Source organism: Phoenix dactylifera, chromosome 3 (assembly GCF_051530095.1).
Source record: "Phoenix dactylifera cultivar Ajwa chromosome 3, Ajwa_hap1_PhDact_Kaust_v1.1, whole genome shotgun sequence".
Taxonomy (NCBI): domain Eukaryota; kingdom Viridiplantae; phylum Streptophyta; class Magnoliopsida; order Arecales; family Arecaceae; genus Phoenix; species Phoenix dactylifera.
In genome coordinates, this window is record NC_143192.1 from 42,942,912 (window position 1) to 42,968,646 (window position 25,735).

The following is a 25,735-nucleotide window of genomic DNA, read 5'->3' on the forward strand; positions in this document are numbered from 1 at the left end:
TTTGGACTGTTGGATGCAAAACAGCAGATTTTCTCAAGTATCAAAACTTACAAATAAAAGAGGGATGTAGGAGATCGGGTAAGTGATCCAAGTTCTTGTCAGCTAATTAGAAGTCTTGCATACTTGATAGTATAGGCCAGGAATTGCAAATTTAGCAACCACATACATTTTCGCATGCATTGCAGCTAGTTAGAGAAAAACTTCGCTTGTGTCCAAGACAAAAAAATCGAATGAAATCAATTACCTGTGAAAATTACAAAGAACGTGTCCTTCTTACATCCGATCACCTTTTCTTGACCGAATAAGACAACATGCTTCAGAATTGACAGAGCAAAAAGCTAGGACAAAGCATAGTTAATAAATAAGTTATGTAGTTTTAAACATAAAAAATAACATGTGATGAGTGAATAACCGATGTGGCAAGGAACATCTGAGAATGCACTCAGATAATCAATTCCCACGGAACAGAAATGCAACCGCTCTGCTACCCTGGTAACTTTCCAGCCTCCGCTCCCATGGAGATATCCCACGACACGAATAGCTCTTGGTTACATGCTGAAGGCTCTTGGGGGCACACAGGTACTGGGCATCAAACAAGACCATGGACAAGAATAACCTGGATAGTCTCAGAAATACCATGAGAAAACAAGAGCCATGCTTTTCTTAGAGAACATGGCAGCTGATGAATTACATAAAGCCTTAACCGGACGTGGATCAATTAATGAGCCTTGCTTATTACTGCACAACCCACATACAACAGAGGGGAGCAAGATTGATGCACGTAATGTGAGAATTGGATATAGCATGCATTATCAGTATAGAGTGTTGTATGTAAGGAAGGTAGCGGCAATGGAAGCTAGACAGATCAAGAGAGAAGGTAGCAGGGTGACATTTAGGAGCTGGTCTTCACCCAAGTAGCCAGCCAATGTGATAGTGCCATCAGCAACCACCCGAGCCAAGGTCCCAGCTTCGGTTGACAGCAAGCCACCATTGTAGGTACCACGGGCAAGCCGGGATGACATAACTCGAGAAAGAAGGGATAGATTGACCCCTGTATTGGACAGCCAAAAACACTCGTGAGACAATGGCACTAGATGAAGAGTATGACAAATGTTTGAATAAGCAAAGCCAACAATGCTTAAAACTAATGCTGGGTGCTTGCTAGCTGCGACTACAATAGTGATAATGTGCCATGTGAAAGCAGACAATCAGCAAGATTTAGAAAATAACACAGCAACTAATCCAATTTACAATGTACATGGTCTGATGCTTGATTCAAGTTTATGATTTATACCATATGCAGCATGGACACAAAAGTTAAGGGAGGAAGCTTCTCAAGTGGTCAATAATGTACCAATTTAACATTACCCCAACTTTGAAATTATGACATATTTTCCACTAATCATAGTATGAGATGAACCGAGCCCTTACTTTTATTTCCATGGTGCAGAATGGAGGGATTAGAATCATGTTATTAAAACTGGATCAGAATTATTCTATGTTAATCTTATGAGAACTTTACACCCAATAAATATTATGATATGTAAGGTACATGACATTTCTGTTAAAATAGCATATACCTATGTAAAAATTAGAAAAAATATTTAAATGTCTCACCAGAAAATATTGTTATGTTCATATTTATCAATAGTATGAACACAAACTATCACATACACAGAGGCATATCTAAAAACTCTGAACAAATCAAACAAAAAGAAAGAGAGAAAGATAGATAGATAGATAGATAGATAGATACAATTAGACTTATAGTCTTTCATACTTTAGATCCTTTACAATAAAACTTTCAGAAAAAGGCAGAAAAAGAAAAGAAAAGAAAAACTTTACAAGACAGTACAGACACAAATAGGTACATATAAATAAGAAAAATGAACAAAATTACATTTTGAAAACAAATAAAGTCAGTTAAAACTGCATCTAATCAGCTCTTTTGTTTTTTATCTTTTGATTGTTTCTCATATGTAATATACAGATGATCTTGAAATTCAAAACTTGACTAATACTTGAGAAAGTCTTTGAGCCAACTAAACTAGGTGAAGAAACAATTCAAATTTTTCGTACTAGAACTTTATGATATTAAAAAATGAATGAATGGTAATAGCTATAGAGGGCTTCACTTCTTGCTTGTTAACACAGATAACTTAAGCAGGTCTATCAAGGAGGAAAGCAAAATGCAGTGGATGCTCATATAGATTGATAGAAGTAAAATATAAAATGCATGGGTTTCAAAAAAGAATGTTGCATGAACAAAAAAATCAATAGCAATCATTCATTGGTTGTGAGAAGTTCATGAGAAAACATCTAGTATTGAACCCTCATCCAAAACAACAAAGCCGCTCTCAACATCACTCAAACGGCCTAGAATGTAGTTTAAAAATATGTTATTGGAAGTATATTGTTCTTCTAAGCTCTCCTGTTTATGTCCCTCTTCTTGCAGTCCTGCTCCAGGCTTCCAGCTGTAATTTAGTGATAAGAGTTGAAAGAATGTTACTTCTCAACCACAAAGATGGAATACCCTTGAGACCCTATGATATATTTGGATTTTCAAATCATCCAGAACATTTCTACATAACCTACAAATGATACTAGAAATTCAAAATAATCAAGTTATGCTGGGTCAGCAACCACGGATTACCTTCAAGCACTTCAGAAGATACGAAGGTGATGAGTGCTGAGCAGACATATTGCGGCACAGAGTACAGTCTTGTGACACGGAAGCTTAGAATTATACCTACCAACACCAGAATTTCAGATGCCAACAGGATTTGCCTGCAAAATGTCAACTTTATAGCATAAGTTTAAATATACTTATAAGCTTAGAATATACTTTAAGCACAGAGTATAATAAGTATTATATCTTGTAATTCACAGAAAAATGGGGTTCCCCTTATGGCATAAGCAAAATCATATGCGCTAAGAAACAAATTTTTCATTATACATTTGGACAGAGGCATAAAAAATTTTGTAGTTTATATATTTAATAGTGTATGGACAAGCTACAGCACATAAACTTCAAATTCATTAGCCCCTAAGGGTTATTTTGATATCAAGGTCCTGACTAAGAGTTAAACATCCTATCAGTTTAAACATATCAGCTAATGGTAAATATTCAATTAGTCAGAATTCTGTTAGTTAATTGAACTTCATAGTACAATCTATATATTGAAAAACAGTGCACACATGCCATTCCTGAAAGAGGTAATGCAAGAATACAAGATTACCTATCAGAGATTAAATTTTCAGTAACGACAATATGGAGCTCTACCGCAATGATTAAACAGCCATTTACATTGCTACTTATCATGAGAGAACCAAATATATTGAATTAGATTGCCATTTCAGCTTTTCAGTTACCTTGGGTCATATCAATATTACATTTGTGATATGCTTACAAATAACTATGCAATCAAGAAGCTGGCATAGGACTGCTCTAATATTGGATGTGTCAAAATTTTATTTTAGATTGAGAGAATTGAAGATATGTAATATTTAACCATGTATAGAGGTGATTTGACATGAAGGAGATTACACACAATCACGTATCATCTTTAGTCATTTAGCATAAGGACTTAAATTTTGGTGCATATTGGTTCGTAAACGATATATTTGTAAGGTCCAGTACATACATACCACTGTACAAATACCATTTTACTAACACTACCCTCATTTTTAATGTGATGGCACATGGAAGCATACCTTGCATCAACATACCACTAAGTTACGAATACAAATTCTGATACTGACACTTTAAACTTTGATTCAGCCACTGATAATAGGTGGTCATGCAAATGATACAGAGTCATTTGCATGACCACCTATTATATTCCTTTTCTTTTCTCTTCTACTTTTATTTTCTCTCTCTTATTTAACTACTTATTATATCAACATATTTATGTTCTCATTTATCCTCATTATTCTTTTTTACTTTTCATTCTCTTTTAGGGACATGAGGAATACATGATCACTGGAAGCCCTTCAAGGTTAGCAGAGTCATCTTTAATCTGATCTGGCCCAGGTCTCAAAAAGAGGAGGTTAATGAACCAAATAATATTAAATGATACAGAGTAGGTAAACAACAACGAGGTTTCTTTGAAGGATTATCATATGGATAATTTACGAGGGTAAAGAAGATTGAGCGGTACCATACTTCACAAGGCGATGAACAACACTTCAAACATACCCCTTGTTCTTCAAAGAATATGACAGTTGTTATAGTTGATGAAAATTTCACCTAATGTACTTAACTAATCCTGCAGAAAACTAGAGCAAATATGTAATAGTGAATTTTTCAGAATTGTAATTAAGCATCCACTATGGTTCCTTTACCAACCATTAACTAGAGAGCTTATCTGAACCTTCACTAACCAGAGCTAGAATTCCAGAACTTACAAATGCCACAATTGGATGGACACTTGTTATGACTATAAATGCCTAGATAATATCAAATTCATGAAATAAAACATAAATATACTCTTATTAATTATTTTTCTACAGCATAATTTACTAATAATTATTACTGTGGAACATAAACCTATTAATTATTTTTATGAAATATAAATGTGGAAATATATTGAATTATTTCAGACTGATGAGTTCTATAACCAACCCATAACCAGAAAGCTTTTTTTTTACCTTAACTAACCCAAGCTAAAACTCCATAAATTACAAATGTCATGATTAGAATAGCATTTGATAATTGATATTACTAAAAACATAATTACTACTGTGGAATATAAATGTGGTATATGCTGAATTATTTCACAGAATGATATTTCATAAAGCATATAACAGACAGGAGAAAATATATGGAAAGAATTAAGCAAAACACTATATCAGAAAACAATATTAAAACATTAACCAATAATTCAAGTAACTAGTTATATAAGCCTATACAAATGAATAAAACATAATAACATACAATCATATCATCAATAGTGACAAAACAAGGTCTCCATTATTGTTAATATCATTTAAATAATCAGTATGACATATCATTTACTATTACCTGTCCTCGAACATGTTGGTAAGGTAGCTTCCAACAATGGCATTTACTGGAAGAACTGTCAGTCCAAGGATTGCTAGAAAAATGGCCACTGTGCTGGTAGACCAACTAAAGTATAATGTGGTAATGACACTTGACTCGGAAAGTAAAATCTCCATTGCATATTTGAGCATGAAATAGATCAACAACTGGACCTACAGAAAGAAAATAAACCAAATTAGGAAAGCATGTAAACATAAATAATTCCTTGGCTTCTTATATGAAGATTAACACACTACACACTGAAAAGTGCCAAAGTTGTTAGGCATCTCAAAAATGGGAAAGTATCTTAGAAAATGGACCCATATAATAAAGTGAATTTGACATTTTTAGATAGATGTCAGGCTTTTATAATTAAAAACAAACGCAATTGAAAACAATAACTGCAAAATACTGCAACCTAAGGCCCAGCTATGAACTCTGATCATATAAGACTCCAAGAGGCTTTATTAGCTCTTAATGCTCCTTAATGCTACATCAAGCTACTCCAAGGCCAGCTTCTCCATCATGACCCTATTGACATGAAAGTGTCATTTGAGCTAACCAATGAACCAAAGTAATTGAGAACTTTGGCTAAGCATCATGATTCTCTACTTGAATTTCTTGGTTATTCCTTCACGGTTAGCTCATAAAAAGAATTTCTTCTGCCAACTTTGGCACTTCGTAGTGCATTTCCTGTGGCGCAAAATAAATATAAAACAAACATAGGAAGCTGCAAGATCTCAAAACAAAAGCACTTATGGTCTCTTCCTCAAATATTGCTGTCAGAGGTAACTTATCAGTTCTGGCACATGTAGGAGTCATGAACCATCTACACACCTAGCACCTGCATCTGCACCTGTCCCATGGCACCACATTTGATCTAATTATGCAAAAACACATTCATCCCTCATCTTAATTGGATCTACATTGCCCATAAATCTCCTTCACCTGCCATTCTACACTGATCCATTGCACCACCCTATAATAGAGGCGGTCAATTAGCAAAATGTTAATGTCTTTTATGTTTCAAACTTGTCCACGATCTTCTCATTTTCAGTAAGTTCAATGATTTTGATATTGCCGAAGTCTTTCATAGCAAACAAGATAGGAAGAAACAATGCAGTTCGGCATGTGTACAGGTGTTGGGAGGGGCTGGGCTGTAACCTCACACTTATACAACCTCCAACTTATTGCATTTCTAAGTGTTCTTTGTCTATTTACATGCCACCTATCCGTTAGTAATTACTGACATCAGCATCTAACTATCCTGATGGATCTAGACTTGGGCTTTGTTTCACTAAGCAGCTTTAGAAAATATATATTATTTTATTTGAGATTGCAAGTTACCAAAACACCAAGTCATATATGTCCAGTTTTTACCACATCTGTTATGACTTCATCAACATGGTTTACACCCCAGAAAAGAGAAACGGTAAAAAAAAAATCATTCAAATGAAACTTGCCAACATCTCACTTAAAAAACTTCAAGAATTATATCCTCACAGGTTCCATTTTAAGCAATCAGGAGCTAACACTCACAAGCAAAATGTGGTTTGGCAAAATACAATATTCTTAAGATCACAAGTGCACTTCTCATCTTCATCTCCATGCCTTAGCCATTCTAGGGTATAACTAATATTACCCTGATCTCATACATATTCTTTTTTCCTCCTTAGCAGTCACCTCCAAACAGCAATTTCATAATATTTGCTAAAGAACATCTTCTCAACATTAAGTCTGCACTCCAAGAGCATGATCAGCATGGTTTCCTTGAAGTCAACACTGAAATAGAGTCCCATTGCTCAACACCCTTAAATGTTTTTGGTTTCTTAACATAGAAATGTAAACAAGGTAACACTGGGAGAGAACCCTATCGGGCCATTGGTTCTTACAAATTCCCTCTTCAAGGGGCACTTCAGTCCTCATGCTAATTTGATCAAGGATGTTAAGCACAAACCTTTCTTAGGTTCATGCAAATCCTTTTTCCTCGTTTATTTTTCCCAGCCTGCTTCACCTATTACTTACACAAACTCTCTTAATCATGCTCACTTAGCTGGTGTAGGGATCCCACTTACTTGCACTTGACCTCCTAAGATACCAGTTCTCAATCAAGTCTATAAGCACAACCACAAAAAATCGCATGAGCTATTCCAGTGTCAGCTGCTACCAAGAATTGTTTCTCTTCAAATGCTGTGTTCCTCCAAGCAGGTGTCTGTTCTTTTCCCTAGATGATAATCCTGCTGCCATTCCTCACAACTTAAATTTCCTAATCATATGAATAGGTTGTAGAGAAACTGATTACTTCCCCTTAAGGAATGATATTATAAAATTGCAGTCTTTGCTGCATCCATGTAATGCTTCACTTGACAGCTAATATTATTGTAATATTGTTCAAACCCATGAATATTTATAATTACTTATAGCTAACAAGCCCTAGACTCTGAAACAAACCCAAATACAGTCATAGTTCCAATATCAAGATAAACTTTCCCAATAATAAACAATAACAGGACTTCTGTAGCAAATTATGGTTCACATCCATATGGGACTGATATGACAATTCCTTCCATCAGTATAAAATGTTTACTATGACCTTGCACTTCATGTCTCTTTCAAGGATTGTGTAACTCTTAACGTTAGTTCACCAAGAATGTCATACAATTATGAGCTCTTCATGTAGCGTTCCTCTTCTGACATTATGTTCCTTTATGCAGATTACATGATCAATTCTCAATGCCTCCATTGTCACTCATCTAAATTAACATCTCCATGTTAAGTTTGAAATAGAGGATGATATTTGACATTTTGACTATATATTAGATTGTAGGATGTCTTTGCAAGGGTAGAAGTGCATGAATACAACCAGTTTCTTGTCCCTCTTGGACTCCCATACCGTTATTTCTTCTGACAATGCTTCATGACAACTCCTCTAGGACCCAAACAAACAACCATTAGTTGATTGCTGATTTTTATATACTATACTACTTGTTTTCTGCATTTATCTACTGTTATATATACATAAAATCATGTATAAATAGAGGCCACATATGCTATTAAATTATACGTTATAGTCTGAAAAGTGTGTACATTGCTACTGTCTAAAAGCACCACCTATTTAGTAACGTTTAGAGTAAGAAGTCAAACCTTCACAGATGGTGTAAGCAGTCTATAGGCTGAAGCAATAGAAGTTGCAGGCCCGTGGGACTCTTCAGAGGCTTCTTCACTGTCCTCAAAATCTTCCTCTCCATCTTCATCTTGCTTCTCATTTGAATTTATGAGAAGAGGTTGCACAAGACCATTCTCTAGTCTCTCATTTTCCAAGTGTCCTGCTTTGCAAAATTTCAGATAACTTATCAAATATCAAATAGTAATAAGGTAACTGAGAAAATATTTTTTCCGACTTTTTTTTGAAGGTTTAGATGCTTCAATTATATCAATACAAGGTCACCCTTGTCAACTAACTAATATTTGTACTGAACACTAAGTCTTTTTTTCAATTATTTTCAGAAATCAACATTAAATTCTACGTCACAAATCATTTTGTCTAGTAAAATTATATCAGAACAACTTGCCAAATAAACTAGGATTTATGAAACTAGACTCTTCATTTCTCCACGGCGTACCTGTGTCAACACGGCAAGACACCGACAAAGGCAGAGGATATGGATCCAACATGCTAGTGCATTGGTTGGACATGACACTCCAATTGGCGGGGTGGAGAAAATAGGAAAGAAAGGAACAAAGAAAGGAAGAATGGAAATAAAAAAAGAAGAATGAAAAGAAAGAAAGGAAGGAAAGAAGAAAGAAAGGGAAGAAAGAAAGAAAGAAGAAAGGGAAAGAAAGGAAGGAAAGAATGAAGAAGAAAAGGAACAAAAGGAAGCAAGAAGAAAAGAAAGGAAGGAGATAAGGAAGACGGAAAGAAAGAAGAAAAAAATAAAGAAAGAAAGGAAGAGGAGGAAGGAGGGAGGAGGGCACCTAGCGTTGTGATGGAGGAGAGGTAGTGGAGCAGCAGATCAGCATATTTCTGCTTCTATAGAATAGATGGCAGGGTCGGGTCAGCACAAGTTGTGCATGTGGCCATTTTAAAAGGGCAAATTAAAGTTTAAATCTTGAACTGACTTTTAGTTAATGTTTAGTCTTTATTGATTGAGTTTTTTGTTTTTGATCTTTGAATTTATAATAAATCTGTTGATCTCTGTTTGTGCATTAATATGTATGAAAGGATTCAACATTCATTTCTAATCATATAAAGACTAACTACAACAAGGAATGTTGTAAATGCCGTACAACCGGTTCAGCCGAAGAAGATGGAAGCTCAAAAGCCATCTCTCCCTCCCTCACTTTCTCTCTCTCTCTCTCTCCCTCCCTCCCTCTCTAAAAACAATTCAAAAAAAAGGGGCGGAGCCCCAGTTCCATTTCAAAACAAGGGCTCCGCCCATTTTCGTGCGGCCAAAGGAGATAGGGACTCGAAAGCCCTCTCTCTCCCTCTCTCGGCCTCTCTCTCTCCCTCCTCCATCCTCCTCTCTCTCTTTTCCTCTCTTTCGTTCTCCCTCTTCCCCTCCCTTGCCAGCTCTAGTTATATTAGTACAGGCCCGAAAGAAAATGGCACGGTACCATACCGTACCACCAAGTAACCGATATGAGTCCTGAAACTGGCATAGCATACCTTGCTTCATGTTAAATCTTTATATTTAGATCTAACATTTCAAAATCAATGATTGATCATCAAAATTGAAGATATGTACTTTTGAAAGTGATCTACACTAAAAAACAAAAAAAAAATATCTAGAAACCAAAATCCATGCACTATGGTAATCTCTAACCTAGGCATCGAGGTACAAAAATGAACAGTATCAATTACACTAGAAATACACGATAGGGGAAAGACTAGTAAATCTACCCCATTGGCCATGATCTACATATCTAAAATAGCATCTAATGATTCTAGCTATTATTGATAACCCATCTTGGGGCATGCTCATCTAGCTACAAAAGGAAAAGCTACATTATATCTTCAACTCTCTTCAATATTCAAAACCTTCCATGTTCAAAAATTCACCATTTTGTATTTCTAACATCATTAGCTTGTTTTAGCAAAACCATGTTTGCCATACCATTTGGAGTAACCAACTTCCTACCAACAAAAAGTATCTTTTTTTGTCACATCGTCATGTAGTTAGTGAGACATTTGAATGGCCAGTCTTGATGCTCAAAATTGGGCCTCCACTCAGTTTGTATCAAGAATCATACATGTATGGAACAGCTCATAAACATGAAAAATTCACGAATGTGGCATGAGAGGCCATGACCAAGGATTCAAATCTCAAGAATTGGTAATTTGGTATTGTATTGAAGGTTGGCTGGTATGGTACAATCCTCAGTGTGGGGACATTATGCCTTAGTATGTCACAAAACCTTGGTAAAAATAAGCAAAAAATAAGGAAATGTGCCGAGCATTACGGGTTCAATACACCTCAATAGAAGGGCAATATGGAACAATACATTATTCAATCAATACGGGTGCATACTAGTCCGTCATAATGGATGACACAAGGCAAACATGCACGAGATTTGAGCCCATGGATATGACATTCTTGAGAAGTTTTCATCATGGATCTTTTCGTAAAAGATGAAATCTGGGTTTTCTATCTCCTCTTCTTCTAACCTGAGATCTTGTCACAACCTTCAAAATCTAAGATGCTATCTTAAACCAGATTTCCTTATGTTTTATTGAACAAGGCCAGGTCATATCTATATTTATTTATGAATTTCAACACGATTATAGAAAATGAAAAATATTTAAGGTTGCAATCTTTCTTAAGAAGATACAATATATACTATTGTGGTGACAATCAAATTTAGCTTACCAGCATCAACATCCTGTGGAGGAAGGCCTTCTTTGCTGTCATGGTCTGGCTCTCTAAATGAAATGCACAACCAAAATAAATACACGAGCCAAGCCAGAGCCATAACCCATCCTGGTAAGGTGCTTTGATTAAATGTCAGAGAGTAAAGCTTGAACTTTATTTGGAGCAAGCCAGCGAGGGCAGGACCACAAGCCATTCCAAGAGCACTAGCACTAACAAAACCTGCAGAGGCTTGCATGCGAATTTTAAGAGGCACACAATCACTAATGTAACGACGATTTACAGCCCTAGCAGAACCCAACCTGCAAAATAAGGTGAAGTTTACAATACAATATAAATTGATGGATCACACACCAAAAAAGAGTAAGGAAACCAACATATTCATACTAGAAATATTTTTTCTAAAAAAATGTATAGTGCATATGGAATATCAGAATGAAATGCTTTTGTACAGAACAGATATTTGCAAAGTATATGCGTTGAACTTTTTAGTCAATAAATTACGGGACTTCTAATTTGCAATTTCATGTTAACAGAGGAGAGATGGGCACGGTAAGTGATCTCTGCAATTGACAGAAAATGCCAGAGCATTTAAAATCATTTAAACCCTTTGAAACCAAAGCTATCTTAAATATCATTTGGTAAGAAAATTTTGATTGTTTTCTTTTAGTTATTTTTAGGCTCTCCGAGTACTGGTTGCAAAGAGGTGGAAGGCAGGTATGATAAGCAGTCTTCTCAATCTCTATAGAAAGGTAAGTATGTTCTTATTCCATGCATTCAATCTGTTTGTAATTTAATATATACTGTTTGTAATTTAATATATACTTTCATCTAGTTCTTTGGCTTCTACATTAAGCACCAAATGGCTACCCTAAGAAAAATCTATAAAGACACCAAATGCCTACACAGAAAAATCTAGTGAAATCAAATTTTAGGTTAGTGGAGGAAAAAGGAAATAGGTTGGCCATCCTCCTTATTTGGTTGCATCTGATTTCATAGAAATGCAAATCAACTATAAATCATACTAAAAGTGCTAACAGTTGACGAGATCACTGGATCCATCATACAATCCCTTAACTTGATAGATCACATGAATTGCAAATGCCAGGTTTTAGCTGTGCATGAAATATGATGTTCAAGTTATATGGGCTACCTAACATGTCAAACTTAAAAAAAATCCAAGTTAACAATAAATAGGAATATAAAAGACTCAAGCCACTGTGGAAGTAAAAGCATAGAAATACCTAAATAGTTCAGAAACAAAAGAAAATCATATAATATTGACCGTTTCCAAAGAGGAAACAAGAATTGCTTACCCACATAAAAGGCGACCAATCAGAAGAATAGCTATTGAGTTAAGATCATAAGCCAAAGCATACAACATATTTCCCATAAAGAGCATGATGCTGCTAAATACAAGCGGTCTGAAGTATGACTTGTTTGACCATGCACTAAAATAGATTGAAGAGAATACTTGTGCAATAGCCATTGACCCAATAATTACACCACATACTGTTGCTGCAGCACCAAGGCTCAATGCGTAGTCATCTGCAGTTGGGACAATAATGTATGTGTTGACCATATAAAGGAAAGTGTTTGCCAAGTTCAGGAGAAGAGATATAAAATGGTATCTTTGGTCATCAACATGATCCTCTGCTGCACTTGGTATATCTTCTTGAACAATAAGTGCATGCTGGCCTAAGAATTGAAGGAAATTTGTTGAATGTGTTAGCCTGTCTACTGATGCATTTATTTGGTCTATAACAGGGTCCTGCATTAAATACAGATAGATATTATCAATATGGAGGTCCTTAAAGACAAAACAAAACTATGGGCTAAATAAGAAATATCTAGCTGATAAAACCTTGAGAGGTACAGATGGCTGATCATAAATGGATAAATAGCTTCCTTGACAATCCTGAAAATCTGCAAGGTTGCGAGATAAGGCACCTACAACAGCCACTATTCCCTGTTTATTGAAAAGAACAGCTTCAGAAACGATTTATGTGCCTGCTAGGAGCAAAATTAAAATAGAGAAAAGCAAAGATAATACCAATATACATTAACAAAATAATCAAACTAGAAATATTACCACATGCTTGAAGACCTGTTGCAGCTGAGAATAAGGATGATTTGCTCGAGTAGTAACATAGTAATCAGTGAATCTATAACCAAAGCGCTTATCAAATTTTTTCAGTATCTTGCGAATACCAGTAGCATTCATCTCAACAAACCTAAGAAGCTTCAGTAGATCTTGCCCTACTGTCCTATACACTTCACGTAGTTGATATATTTGGGATATATCTGGCTGCTCTAAAAGAATTGTACGCTGCTCTCCCAATTTCTGAATTCTGCTTGCAAGAAGACCTTGTTGTTCCAACAGAAAGAGGACAGTCTTTTCAATCTGGAGCAAAACAAACAAGAAAGAAATGGAAGATGTCCTCAAAGTAAACTAAAATTTAATGCTAATAACAGAATGCACATAATTTCTATAAATACATAGTTTAGTCCACATCGCAAGTCAACAGAAATATCAATTAAATAAATATTGCTAAATGCTAAATATAGAGTTGATTGATTATCTGATTGGAAAGACGAAGCAAACTGCATAGTTTTTTTCCCCTCCACAAACCTATACATTTTTCATAGAAATTTCAAGGGCTTTATTGGTTAGCAAATACCAATCATTTTACTGAGGCCTTACAATTACTATCCAAGATGTTGAGAAGTCTGTAGGTCATTTTCCCAGGCAAGACTAATATTCAGGTAAACATACATTTTTTAAGAGATAACCTTTTCCACATTGTTTATGATGACATTATATGAAATTAATTGAAACAAACCCAAAAATTCCAGACCTATACTTGTCCTCCAAAAAAAATGTTAAATTGCAGAAAGTATAACAGCTATCATCATCATTTTCTAAGATCATTTATTCCCCTACCTAAAGCTTGAAATCAGAGAAAGGCTGACTACTGCCTCCCTTGGGAGTTTAGTTGAACCAGTAGCAGTATTGTTCAAAATGGTAAAGGAAAGAAGAACACAGTAGAAAATTTGTCAATTAATTGTTAACACCAAGTAGTCGTTCAAGTCGAAAGCAAAGTTACATCAGCCCATAAATGAACAAACTCAAGGAATAATAGCATAGGTAAGTCCCTGCTGATCATATCTTCATATAATAATAGAGATCTTTCGCCAACTTAGATAGTCCTTACTGATCAATAGATATCTTATTGCAATCAATAGATATCTGATTACCAATACAGATCCTAACAATATATTACAGGAAAAGGATAGAGTCAGTAAAAATCAATGAATATAGGTGCGATCAGCAAACCCAAGAAATATCAGATCCAAGAAAAACCATGGTCCACCATGCATGCTAAAAAATGAGGAAGCAAAAAAAACGAACTGGTATTTTCTAGTTTATCCTGTTCAATCTCCTTGTTGATGACCTCAATGCAAACCCAAAATAATCAATGACCTAATCCAAACCACTAGTTTAGCCAAACTATCATAGTGCCACAATACTTGACTAAAGGACATTACCTCTTGACCAAAGCATATATACACATAGATAAATGTATTTATTATTTAAGCCATAAATGCATTTAAGTAATAAAGCATCCAAGCCATCCCATATTATATTATAATCTGAAAAAGACATTAGTCACAATACAATCAAGTTATGGCCTTAATTGTAGCTGTAATCTGATCTGAAAAGATTAAATTTTATGGCCCCTAAATCCTAAACTCAAGACCCATTGAGTTACAATAATCTCCCTTTATTGCATCAACCTTATTCCTATCTCCAGCATAGAAACTTTAATCTTCTTTGGGTTGTCAAATCTTCAAGCTCTGACAGGAAAGACCAAGGCTGAGCCTTTATACAGTTGAGCCATCATCGGTTAGATACATCTTGAGAGACCTGACATGACAGTGAAGGCCTTGTCATGGGATTCTTTACGTCACTTTAAATGTAAAACCTGTACTCGATCATGATTCACTAGTCTTATATTGACATTTGGATCGTGTGACATGTCCTCCTCATACAATCAAGCCTTAAGTTGACTAATGTCTTGAGGGACCTGACCCAACATAAGAAGGCCTCATCAAGGTATCCTAATCACATTTGGATCATGTGATGTTTCCTCTTCCAACTTTTCATCATGAGTAGATCTTAAATGATTTTTGTTTCCACTCATTGATTGAATCATGTAAAACTGACTCAACTGTCAGATTTGTAGTTAACATATCAAAATTCATCCAATTTCTAATGATAGCTCCTTCACTTTTTGTTTCATAATCATCTGGCCTTTATTGACAAAAACCATTTTTCAAAGAATAAAAAAACTCATTGAATCAACAACTCACTTAGGCCAACTCCTGTGATATCTCTGGTATCATTCGTAAATCCATGATTAGGCTTCATTTAGCAAGGATTAAAGTGCCGTCAATGCTAGTCGATATAGTCTGGCATATGATGTAGCAGTCTGTTAGCGGCACATGAGACAGCTATGTGCCAATGCATGTGTGACAGTGCATGCCAAGCATGGCATTACACATACTGCACCAAAGCCAGGCCAGAACATCACAGAGACTTAAAACTTCATCAACTATCTCTACTCATTTGGCATGTCAATCAAAGCTTCTAATAGCATTTCATTTATTCACCATGTTTTAGAACTCAATCAAGTTCTTACAGCAATTATCTATCTCTATCACTTGATAACAATTTGAATAAGCTTTTAATTAAATTATACCAACAGTATGGACCTGATTATTTTAACAGATAATGGATGATAAGTCAATCCAATGATCCCAGGAATGACTTTTATGCTGAGACAATCTTAGATCATAAATTGGAGTCCATGGCCAGCATGAGTGACAAAATTGAAATGAGAAGAAAATAAAATAAAAATAAAATTTCTTATTCGATCTATATAGATGGCCCCAAGCCTACATATATGGAAAATAATAACTTTAAACACTTATAATTCTTGACTTAGTATAAGCAACTAACTGTAAAACTCATCTAAAGATTAAAAAGAGAGGAACAGTCACATCTCGAATCGTAGCCTGACACTCATGATATGATAGCTTGATACAAAATACACAGACCCGTTTTAACACTTCTAGACAAGGTGTCTCATCAAGATTCCCCGATTTCATATATAATAAAGATGAGATGCACTGATAAATCTCAAAAAATTGATCTTAGAGATTTTGGTTGCAAATTATATCTGGAAGTAGACATTTAATTATTTTACATTTTAAACAACATGCCCATACAAAACATTGCAACTGTAGTACTCAACTACATCTGAAAGTTTCATAGCTTGATCTTGACAATAAATGACAACCCAATTGCATCCAGTAAGTGGATCTTAAGGAAAGAAAGATCAAGGAGCTCTTGTTATCCAATGTATGTATGAATGTTTTCATGTGATTGTGTGTATGCATCTACTTATATATAAATATGTGTTCGTGCTCATGAGAAAGAGGGAGGGAGGGAGGGAGGGGGAAGGAGAGGGAGAGGAGGGGAAGGAGAGGGAGAGAGGGAGAGAGGGAGAGAGAATCCCAATAGAAATTGAGCCTAAAATCTTCTAGTGCAAATATATACATACATACATACAAGGTCCGCCAAACCGCCCGATTCAGGCAGTACTGCCGGAACCACAATGGGACCGGTCGAAACCAGTCCTTTTCGGGTTGGAACCGGCCTGAACCTGCCGGAACCGGTCAGTTCCGACCGGTTGGATGCCAACTCGATGCGAATCGGTACCGAGTCATGTAGCACTGTGGCATTATTGCCACAGTGTGGGAGCAGCACTTTGGTGTTGTGACATTATTGCCACAGTACAGTGCTGCTGGTGTGGCTTTATTGCCACAAGACTACAACGCCACTTAGTTAAAGGCGTGGGTTGATATGCCTCCTGACTATACTTATGATCCGGATATATACGAGAGCCATCACCACTCAATCTGATTTTAGAAATCCGCATGTATGTTGTACTTTAAATATATATAATTGATTGTATTATTTTATATTTTTTATGTCACTACTTGAATTGAGAATATCTTATGTTGTTCATTTTATGATTTGCATCAATTTAAAGCAATAAGATGCATCATTTAGGTTAAACTGGAATCATACAAACATCAAAAAATATCAAAAAAATATCAAATTAGACTTAAATTCATAGAAGAAGTTCGAAAATAGTGATTACCAATTAAATTTTTTTGAGAACCGCAAAAAAATATTAGGGAGTGCCAGTCCATGAACCAGCATGCCTTAACGGTTCAGTTCGGCACCGGTGCCGAACCGTATCGGCGCAGACCGGTACGGGTCCCGATATCGGTTCGGCAAACCTTGCATACATATATATACATACATATGTGTGTGTGTGTTGGATCATATGTTTTGATTGTACGCTACAAGAATTAACATCTACAGCATCAGAAACCTGAAGAAACGGAATGAATATAAATACTTTGGAGAGTACTTACAATGCATAATATGGCCACAAAATGGATGGTTTTCCATAATAGTATACATGCATATCACATGTTTCAATAAATGCAACATTGTTAAATTAATTTTATTCATTTCATAATGTAACAAGAGATATGATGGCCAAGCTTAGATTAACTAATCAATTGGTTTCTTTTCATCAGATAAAGTGAAGATCTGACAGATGGAAAATACTCAAGCATGTGGAGCGATGTGCTGGATGCTCTGCTCCTTTAAGGGAGGAATGGTTTGACTGAGGGATTGTCTTTTACATTTGATTGAAACAGAGAGGAGTGGGATGGGAGTTTGCCAAGAATACCATGGCTTTTTGTTGGGAGATGAGAGTTATGGCAGTAGGTGCTGCCATTAAGAACAGGGAAAGTCTTCCTAGGACCCAAAGGTGTGGCATTGGCACCAGTCAGAACCCGAGAAGCAAAATTTCGGGCAGAGACAATGAATGAGCCTATGTGTCCTCTGGGAATTATTACAAGAGCTTAGATTTCTCACTGATCATGAACTGTGAGAAGAAGCCCATTATTACAGACCTCCCTCCTGAGAGAGCCAAAGACAACACAATTGGAAATATTCCTGTTTGTTGTAAGAATGGCGCCCTCCTTTCATCCATCATGAATCCCAGCCCCAGCAGCTGCTGCTGGTGGGATGGATGCACAACAGCTGCTGGTGGTTGTGCATGTAAGTGTGCCACATATACAAGTACCCAAGCAAATGTCACGATCCACTCATGTTTTTGTTCATGGTTTGCAGATCCCTACCCACTCACAAACATAAAAGTGCACCTTCTATCCTCCTACAGTGCCCAACTAACAGGAAACACATACACGCACAGACACATACATATTCAGAATTTGCACACACAGATATACATTCATATTCAGAATGCTGTATCAATGATAAGCCAATGCAGAGGTACAACGGTTATTCACATACCTGGTCATCTAACATCCTTGAGAACTCCTTAAGAACCTGGCGACGATCTTTTCCACCTGCCTGAGTCTGCTGAACATACTGCTTTACTTTCTTCTTCATTAACTTGTAGTTAATGTAGTATCTAGAAACAGCAAAATAACAAAAGTTCACATTGGACCAATAAAAAAAATGAAAGAATTGAATTTTGCACACATGTATTTCCAGTTAAATGGTTAACTTCAAACTGGAAAAAATCAACTTCATAAAATCAAACCATATAGACTAAACTGAAAACTAAGCATCATATACTCCACAAGAAGGACACCACAAAATAGTAATTCATGCGAAAATCGTGATAATATATGATAGAGCTTTAAATCTGATTGCAACAAGAGTGACAGAGGAGTTAATTACAACCACTAAAAATGAATTAAAGAATAATTTCTTTATTATCTTTTCTTCATCTAAGGGTATCTGAAATGGAACATTCGAATATTCCGAATAATTTTTCGTTTTCAAACTGCCTCTTAATAAATGATCCAAAATGTAATTAAGTCCTATACAAAAACAAAAAGTGGCAGATAAGCACAGACAAGAATGATGTGGTCTGATAAAGCTACAAAAAGTCCATCCGCAACTTGAATGAAAGTCAAGTCAAAGAAGAATGTCAAAGATAATGCATTGGATACTGTTACTACGTATGTGTGTGTGTGTGTGTGTGTGTGGCATAGGCATTTATTGAACTATCATGTTGCATCAAAGAAATTTAGACTTCTGCAGTTATCAGTGTTTGAAAGAACTGGACAGAACTAGGCAATACGGGGTATATTGTACCTACCCAATCAGGAACCAATCTAAAAAATAGATAGCAAGGTCTGCAATTTCGGTACCATGTACCATACCAATATCTGACTGATACAGTATGGTACCGAACCATACCATACCGATACTACCGTACCATATCGATACTCGATATGCAAATGCATATTGGTTCGATACAAGTACAACATTTTTATCTTTTTTCTTTTCCTTTTTTTTTGCTTTGAAGCTTATTTTAAGATTGATGGCTGTTTAGAAGTACGGTAATGCACTTTTGATGTACCCAATTGAGCCTTGGTTACTATTCAATGTGTCCAGCACATACATGTATTTTGGCATGCATAACTACATAGATATATAAAAACAAACTTGTGTACATACATATTGGATATAATGTGACCAAGGTTTTAAGTCCCGGCGGAATAGGATCTGTTCTAGCCATCCCGTTCTATTCCTTTGAGAAAACGGGACTGAGATGGAGTCGGGACTCTAAAACCTATCCATGCGGGAAGAAAAGAATAAAGAGGAAAGAAAGGAAAGAAGGAAAGATAAAAAAAAGGGAAAAGTAAAACAAAAGAAGAAGAAAAAAAAAGTAAAGAAAGAAAGTAAGGGAGAAGAAAAAGAAAGAAAGGAAGGAAATAATTCAAAAGGATAAAGAACGAAGAAGCAAAAGAAAAAAAAAAGAAATAAAGGAAGGGATAAGAAAAAGAAAGAAAAAAGAAAGAAAGGAAGGAAGATAGAAGAAAAAGAAAGGACGGAAAGAAAAAATAAAAAGAACGGAAAGGAAAGAGAGATGGGGGGTATCTACTAGGACACATGACTGGGACTGCTGTCGGGACGAGGCAGGACAACAGGACGTCATGTTCTATGGAGAAACCCGGACACCCCTGTGCCACAGGATTTAAAACCTTGAATGTAGCATTTAACTTATCGTCCTACAGCTACACAAGAAGATTGTGTTCTTCCCTAATAGAAGTATGAACCTCACAAAGGAGTGGTATGAAGACCATGACAAATATATAGTTTAAGCATATTGCCACTAGATAGTAGATCATACTTACTATAATCATTGATCAAGATATTCATATAAAACATTAACTATGAGGCCTCATAGTAAAACATAAAGAGATAAAAAGCCAATTGTTCATTTCAAATAAGTCATATGAGGAAATTACAGGCATGCAGAAACAAGGATTATCGTAAAGGATCATGATTAGCCTCCTTTTCTTCTTTCAGTTAGCTAGGAAAGTTTGAGTTAGGTTCTTCCTTAAATAGGGGGGGCGAAGAAAGTTGAGTTCGATCAGCACTTTCCTCTGTGCCATTAGGACAATATTCTTTATAATGCAACCTTGATAAAAATAAGAGAGAAGTTATAAGTTTCTTTTATTAAAAAAATAATAGTAACAAGGAACATGAGCATACCCCTTCCATTCCTGAACTTGATCTGCCATTAATCTCTTTCCGAAGTTAACCATCCTGGCGTCTAGTATGTGAATCTATACCCACAAGAATTATACGTATAAGATTGAAGAGGAATAATTGACAGAAATGAACTTTCCGAACTAAAACATTCTATGAGATATTAGTTATATAATTTTCTTTAAGCTACATAAAAAATAAATGTGCTAATATCATTGTTTCATTACTTCTGTCCATTTTAAAGAAAAATCATAAAAAAATAATGAGAGCTAATGCAACGAATCAAATATAAGAACTTTGCTAAAATGTTAACATCATAGACTTGCAGAGAAAAGGAATTATACAGAAACTCACACTAAAGATTTATATTACATGACAATCGAACAAAAATATGATAAAAGAAAATAGCAAAGAAGTCGAGTTGGACAGAAAATCTACTGACGTATGAAGGAGAAAGTGTCAGAACAAATATCACTTGTATTATGCCCTTTCTTTTCTATAATTCATTATGTCTACAAATTTATCTAGAAATAAGGGCATCAACAATTTCCTTGTGAACATTATGAAAGAACTAATTGATTATGGTCACAGGTAAAAAAACACCCAGTCCTTATTCAATCATGAAATGATCCTCAGATGGACTACAGCATAATTAAATTTTTAAGTTGGTCTGTATAGAGTGGAGTCACTGAATTTTCATATATAAATCAAATTATTCTTCAAAAAAAAGGCAAAAGCTTAAGAATAGAGATGTGAAACTATTATTATTCATAGAACAGGCTTTTCTGTCATATGGAAACAGGTCAAACTACCATGATCACTCAAATACAGCATGCCAACACTGCAAGTAATTTTAAAATTGGTTCAAGCAGATTGACTGAATCAAGCCTCAGTAAGGACCTCAGTGAGTCTATGGGATGGTAATCTTGTAATGTCCAATATGTTGTTTAGTTTCAGCTGCTCCACCATTTTCTTTCGATATCACATTTCCATGCTAACCTGATTCAATTAAAACTATTCTCTTCTACACATAAGTCATGCAGTGAGCTCACAAGATGATTTTCCATAACCATTCTCATTATTATAAGTTCTATATGTAGTTGGCGATCATCTCACAAAAAGGTTTTCATTGTACATCATTGTCATATTGTTCATGAAAATCGGCATTATTCCAGATGGGAGTTACTAATTTTTTTTCACCGTCATCTTCCTTATTTATCAAATACAACTGACTTGTACTTCTTACCATTGATTCACTTCTTACTAGGAGAAACTTCAATATCCTCTCCTCGCATCATTTTTCACTTCTTAGTAATTATCACTCTTCACAGTTTTTCATTCAAAGCCAGTTTAAATTCCAGCATTCTTTTCTCATTTTATAGCTTAGACATCAGATAAACCTTAAACAAATTCACTTCTCAGAGGAATTTACTTTGATCTTTACAACAATCATTTACAAGAACAGTTTTATCATTCCACCTGTTTGATCTGTGCATAATAAAATATCCAGGTGTAAGCATATATATCCATACAAATAACAATAGACAACTCAAAAGTTCTCCAAACTAGATGAATATTTGTTTCAGTGAAACAAATGTATATCATCCACATATAAAACTGTATTATGTACTGTGCAATTCCCATGATTAATTTACCAAGATGATGTAGTATTTGCATATTCAAGAAGATTGTCACACTTGCAATGGTAACTTGAAATTTACAATTCCAGTACAAAGCTTCCAAGGAGATATCTTTGTGTTTTTTTTGTAAGCCATTAGCTAAATGGAGCATCCACCAGTTTGCCTATTTTCTTTCCCCAGAATCATGGATTAGACTGTTAGTAAATGCTTCCAAGACATAGATTTGTCCTCTTCTTGATTGATAAAATGCTTTCCTGAATTTTTCTACACTCTCAAGTATGATTGTCAATGCAAAAATCTCCTTAGCAGGTCTTTCACAAATTTTACTGAATAATTTCAGGTTTAGAAATTCTGTCTAGAGATCAACTTAATAAAGTGATGGGTGTGATGCATGGAGAGAAATCATAACCTGTCTTTTTGAGCAAAAATATCTCTCTTTCTTGTGAAGTAAATGGAGCAGCAGACTTCCTTCAGGTTATCTGCATCTCAACAGCAGGAGGTTCCTTCCCAAAATGTACCACTTCAGATTTGATGGAGAGCCATGACAAGGAGAGAACTGATTTATCATATACTGATAAAGTCTCTACAAGAATGATATTGTTGTATAGGTATCAACAAACAGCTCTTCTTGATTCCAGTGCCTTTTGATTACTTTAAATTGACTAAGAGGATTGTCTGCCTGCCCTAGTACAATATGGTCTCATTAAAATAGCAGAGGTCCATGACAAACCCAGCTAGCCTAGAAAAGTCGATGGAATTTAAATAATACCACTGGTTGAAGGGGCTAAGAGATTCTAGAATGGAGGCAATGACTATAACATGCGGCTAATCCAACTTAGTTCTTCCTTGATGATCACCCAAAATGGTGAAACGAAATTCAGATCTGTTTCAACTGTATAATAGCCAACTAAATACAATCCAAGTACCATTTCTATTATTGAATTTTATTTGCCATTTGCCTGCACTTGGCATTTAATTTTGATTAACTTGCAGTAAAGATCTTTCACATTGTAGGTTTGATCTTTTTTTACTGATCAGCTAGATAGGCACTTTTTTCTAAGGTGCAGAACCGAAAACAGTAAAGGTGTCTGAAGCCACTCACAACTTCTGCACAGAACCAAATCAAAAGCTCCTGAAGCTAACTGGCAAGGCGATGACTTCATTATGATTTTTTTGCACTTCAATATAAATCATGAAACACTTTGATATAAATTATGATTTATAACTTTGATATAAATCATAAGGGAGCAAAGTGTCTTCAAAATCAATCATAAGGCAGTCTTCAATCAAATTAAGGAACCTAGGTAAATGATGTGATGACCCTGCGAATAGCATAATGGACATCTAAGGGAGAAGCAAAAGGCAAACTGATACAAAGGAGATCTATAGAAAAGAGAGTGTACAACTCGACTCAACTCAACTAAGCCTTAATCCCAGACTATAGGAAGAGAGTATATAAAGAGAAAAAAAAGCAGCTAAAGCGATCTGAGGAATGAGATAGAGATGCTGTGAACAGGGAGAATAAAGAGAACCACATGTGACTATGGAGAATAACACTATAGCATATTGAACTTCAAAGTCGAGCTTGTACCCAAGACCACCTTATTATAAAATCTCGACTTGCGGTAGAGGAGGGAGAGGTAAATCCCCTCATCACAAATTTCATGTGGGATATCTACAAAGGATAGAAAGGATGGTTATGGATCAATACAGAATCAAGAAAAAGGGGCTTCACTTGAATGAAGCTCGGATTGGCAGGGTCACTATCAAGGTAGGGACATCACAAGAGAACCAATCTTGGGAAAAATAAAATGATCTTTTGCAAACCTTTCTTGGATAGTAGCAAATGCTCTAAGCTCTGCTATCATCACATACTTGATTAAAATATAGTCATGGGTAGCATCTTACCCACTACGAATTGAAAAATGAACTTTTTTATTCAGAATAAAACCATGATTTTGACACTACCTAAAGAAAATGCTTTCATTACTTGAAGCCAGAGTAGTTATGCTACTATCCTCGCCCAAGAAATTCAAGACTTTTAGAAGTAATTCCCTTTTATTTTCTTTCTTGAGCTCCAAAGATGAAAAGCTTTAAATTTTCCAGACCCGGCACCACAGCTAAAGAGAAAACTAGAAGACAGCAAACTACGGCCCTCGTAAGCGATATAACCTTAAGATCCATAACCTCGCTAGCAGCACCAAAAGCTCTATTTTCTCTGCAGAATTGCTTCTTTCTGTAAACTACTCTCCTATGCATCAAGAAAGCAAGAAACATCCGTTTAACATCCTGTTTTCTCTACCAAACCACTTCTTCCTGATTCATTCTTTCACCCATTCCAATAAATCAAGCTTCTCAGTAGTGCGGCCCTTGTAAGGGATATAACCTTAAGATCCATGACCTCGCTAGCATCACCAGAAACTCTCTTTTCTCCGCAGAATTGCTTCTTGCTGTAAACTACTCTCTTATGCATCAAGAAAGCAAGAAACATCCGTTTAACATCCTCTGTTTTCTCTAACAAACCACTTCTTCTTGATTCATTCTTTCACCCATTTCAAGAAATCAAACTTCTCAGTAGCAATTCATAGACAACTCCAGATTCGGCCCACAGAAACCCATATATAGCAATATCATGACATATAAAACCAAGTAGCAACTTTTTTGGCAAAACGATAGGGAAAAAAGGAAAACCTTTTTCAAGTACTTTGTCAACGTCGATCATCAAACAAAAGATAATAGAAAAATAAATCTTATAGGTAGAAATATTAGGCGAGAAAGGGAATTACCGGGAAGAGATCCGAGTCTCGTGTTACAATGCTTCTTCTGAACTCTTAGATGACCATCAACAAACCCAAAGACCGAGATGGCAACCGTTTCTACCACAAAGAATTTAAATAACCCGCAGAAGGAAAGGGAAAAAATTAAAAAAGAAATGAAGATTTGGGATTTATATGACCTAAAAGATATATAGATATATATACTTCGTATAGGAAAAGGGGAAAAAAAATTCCAGAGTTGTTCGAGAACCCAATAACCAACCCTCGCAAAGTATGGAGGAGGGAAGCAAGCAAAAGAAGAGAGGGAGAGGGAGAGGCCGTCCAAGCGGGTCGGTAGCACTTCCGATTCGACACGGCGAACTGAAACCACGTGAGCGCGGGCTGAACGGCGACGGAGCTGGACTCTATTTATAAGCCGTCCGCCCGTCTAGGGGTAGGAAAAATTGATCCGACCCGAAGCTACCTATTTGGGTCGCAAGGATATTCAGTTAGGATCCGGTATGGATTAGATATTGTGACCCAAAATTTTAAATGGACCGTTGTAGATCAAAACTTTGATCGGACTTGTGCCGAATTCTATTTAAATCAAGAATATTGAGATAGACTGACTTATATTTATTACTAACTGAGTATTGCAAAATAAAATAAGTTAGGCTCAAATGGATAACTCCAAATGAGGCATGGATTGATATAAATAGGACCTCTCGACCAGTCATTTGATTTGATCGTGT

At 35.7% G+C, this 25,735-nt stretch overlaps 1 protein-coding gene across 3 annotated transcripts; it reads right to left on the reverse strand.

Annotated features, from left to right (window-relative positions):
* Window positions 1-206: 206 nt before the first annotated feature.
* LOC103716849 (SPX domain-containing membrane protein OsI_17046-like) lies at window positions 207-25,439 on the reverse strand. Of its 3 annotated transcripts, none has more exons than XM_008805027.5 (12): window positions 25,267-25,405; window positions 25,014-25,103; window positions 20,591-20,664; window positions 18,371-18,491; window positions 13,001-13,312; window positions 12,773-12,877; window positions 12,225-12,679; window positions 10,909-11,210; window positions 8,186-8,367; window positions 5,024-5,214; window positions 2,654-2,787; window positions 207-1,051 (listed from the first exon to the last, which is right to left on the reverse strand). In XM_008805027.5, exons 3-12 carry the CDS (start codon window positions 20,641-20,643, stop codon window positions 813-815), a joined length of 2,094 nt encoding a protein of 697 aa, XP_008803249.3. In that variant the 5' UTR covers window positions 20,644-20,664; window positions 25,014-25,103; window positions 25,267-25,405; the 3' UTR covers window positions 207-812. The 3 variants fall into 3 exon arrangements, with proteins under 3 accessions (XP_008803249.3, XP_026664182.3, XP_038978611.2); XM_026808381.4 differs by having other exon boundaries at window positions 25,209-25,387; XM_039122683.3 differs by having other exon boundaries at window positions 22,637-25,439.
* Between the last annotated feature and the right edge of the window lie 296 nt (window positions 25,440-25,735).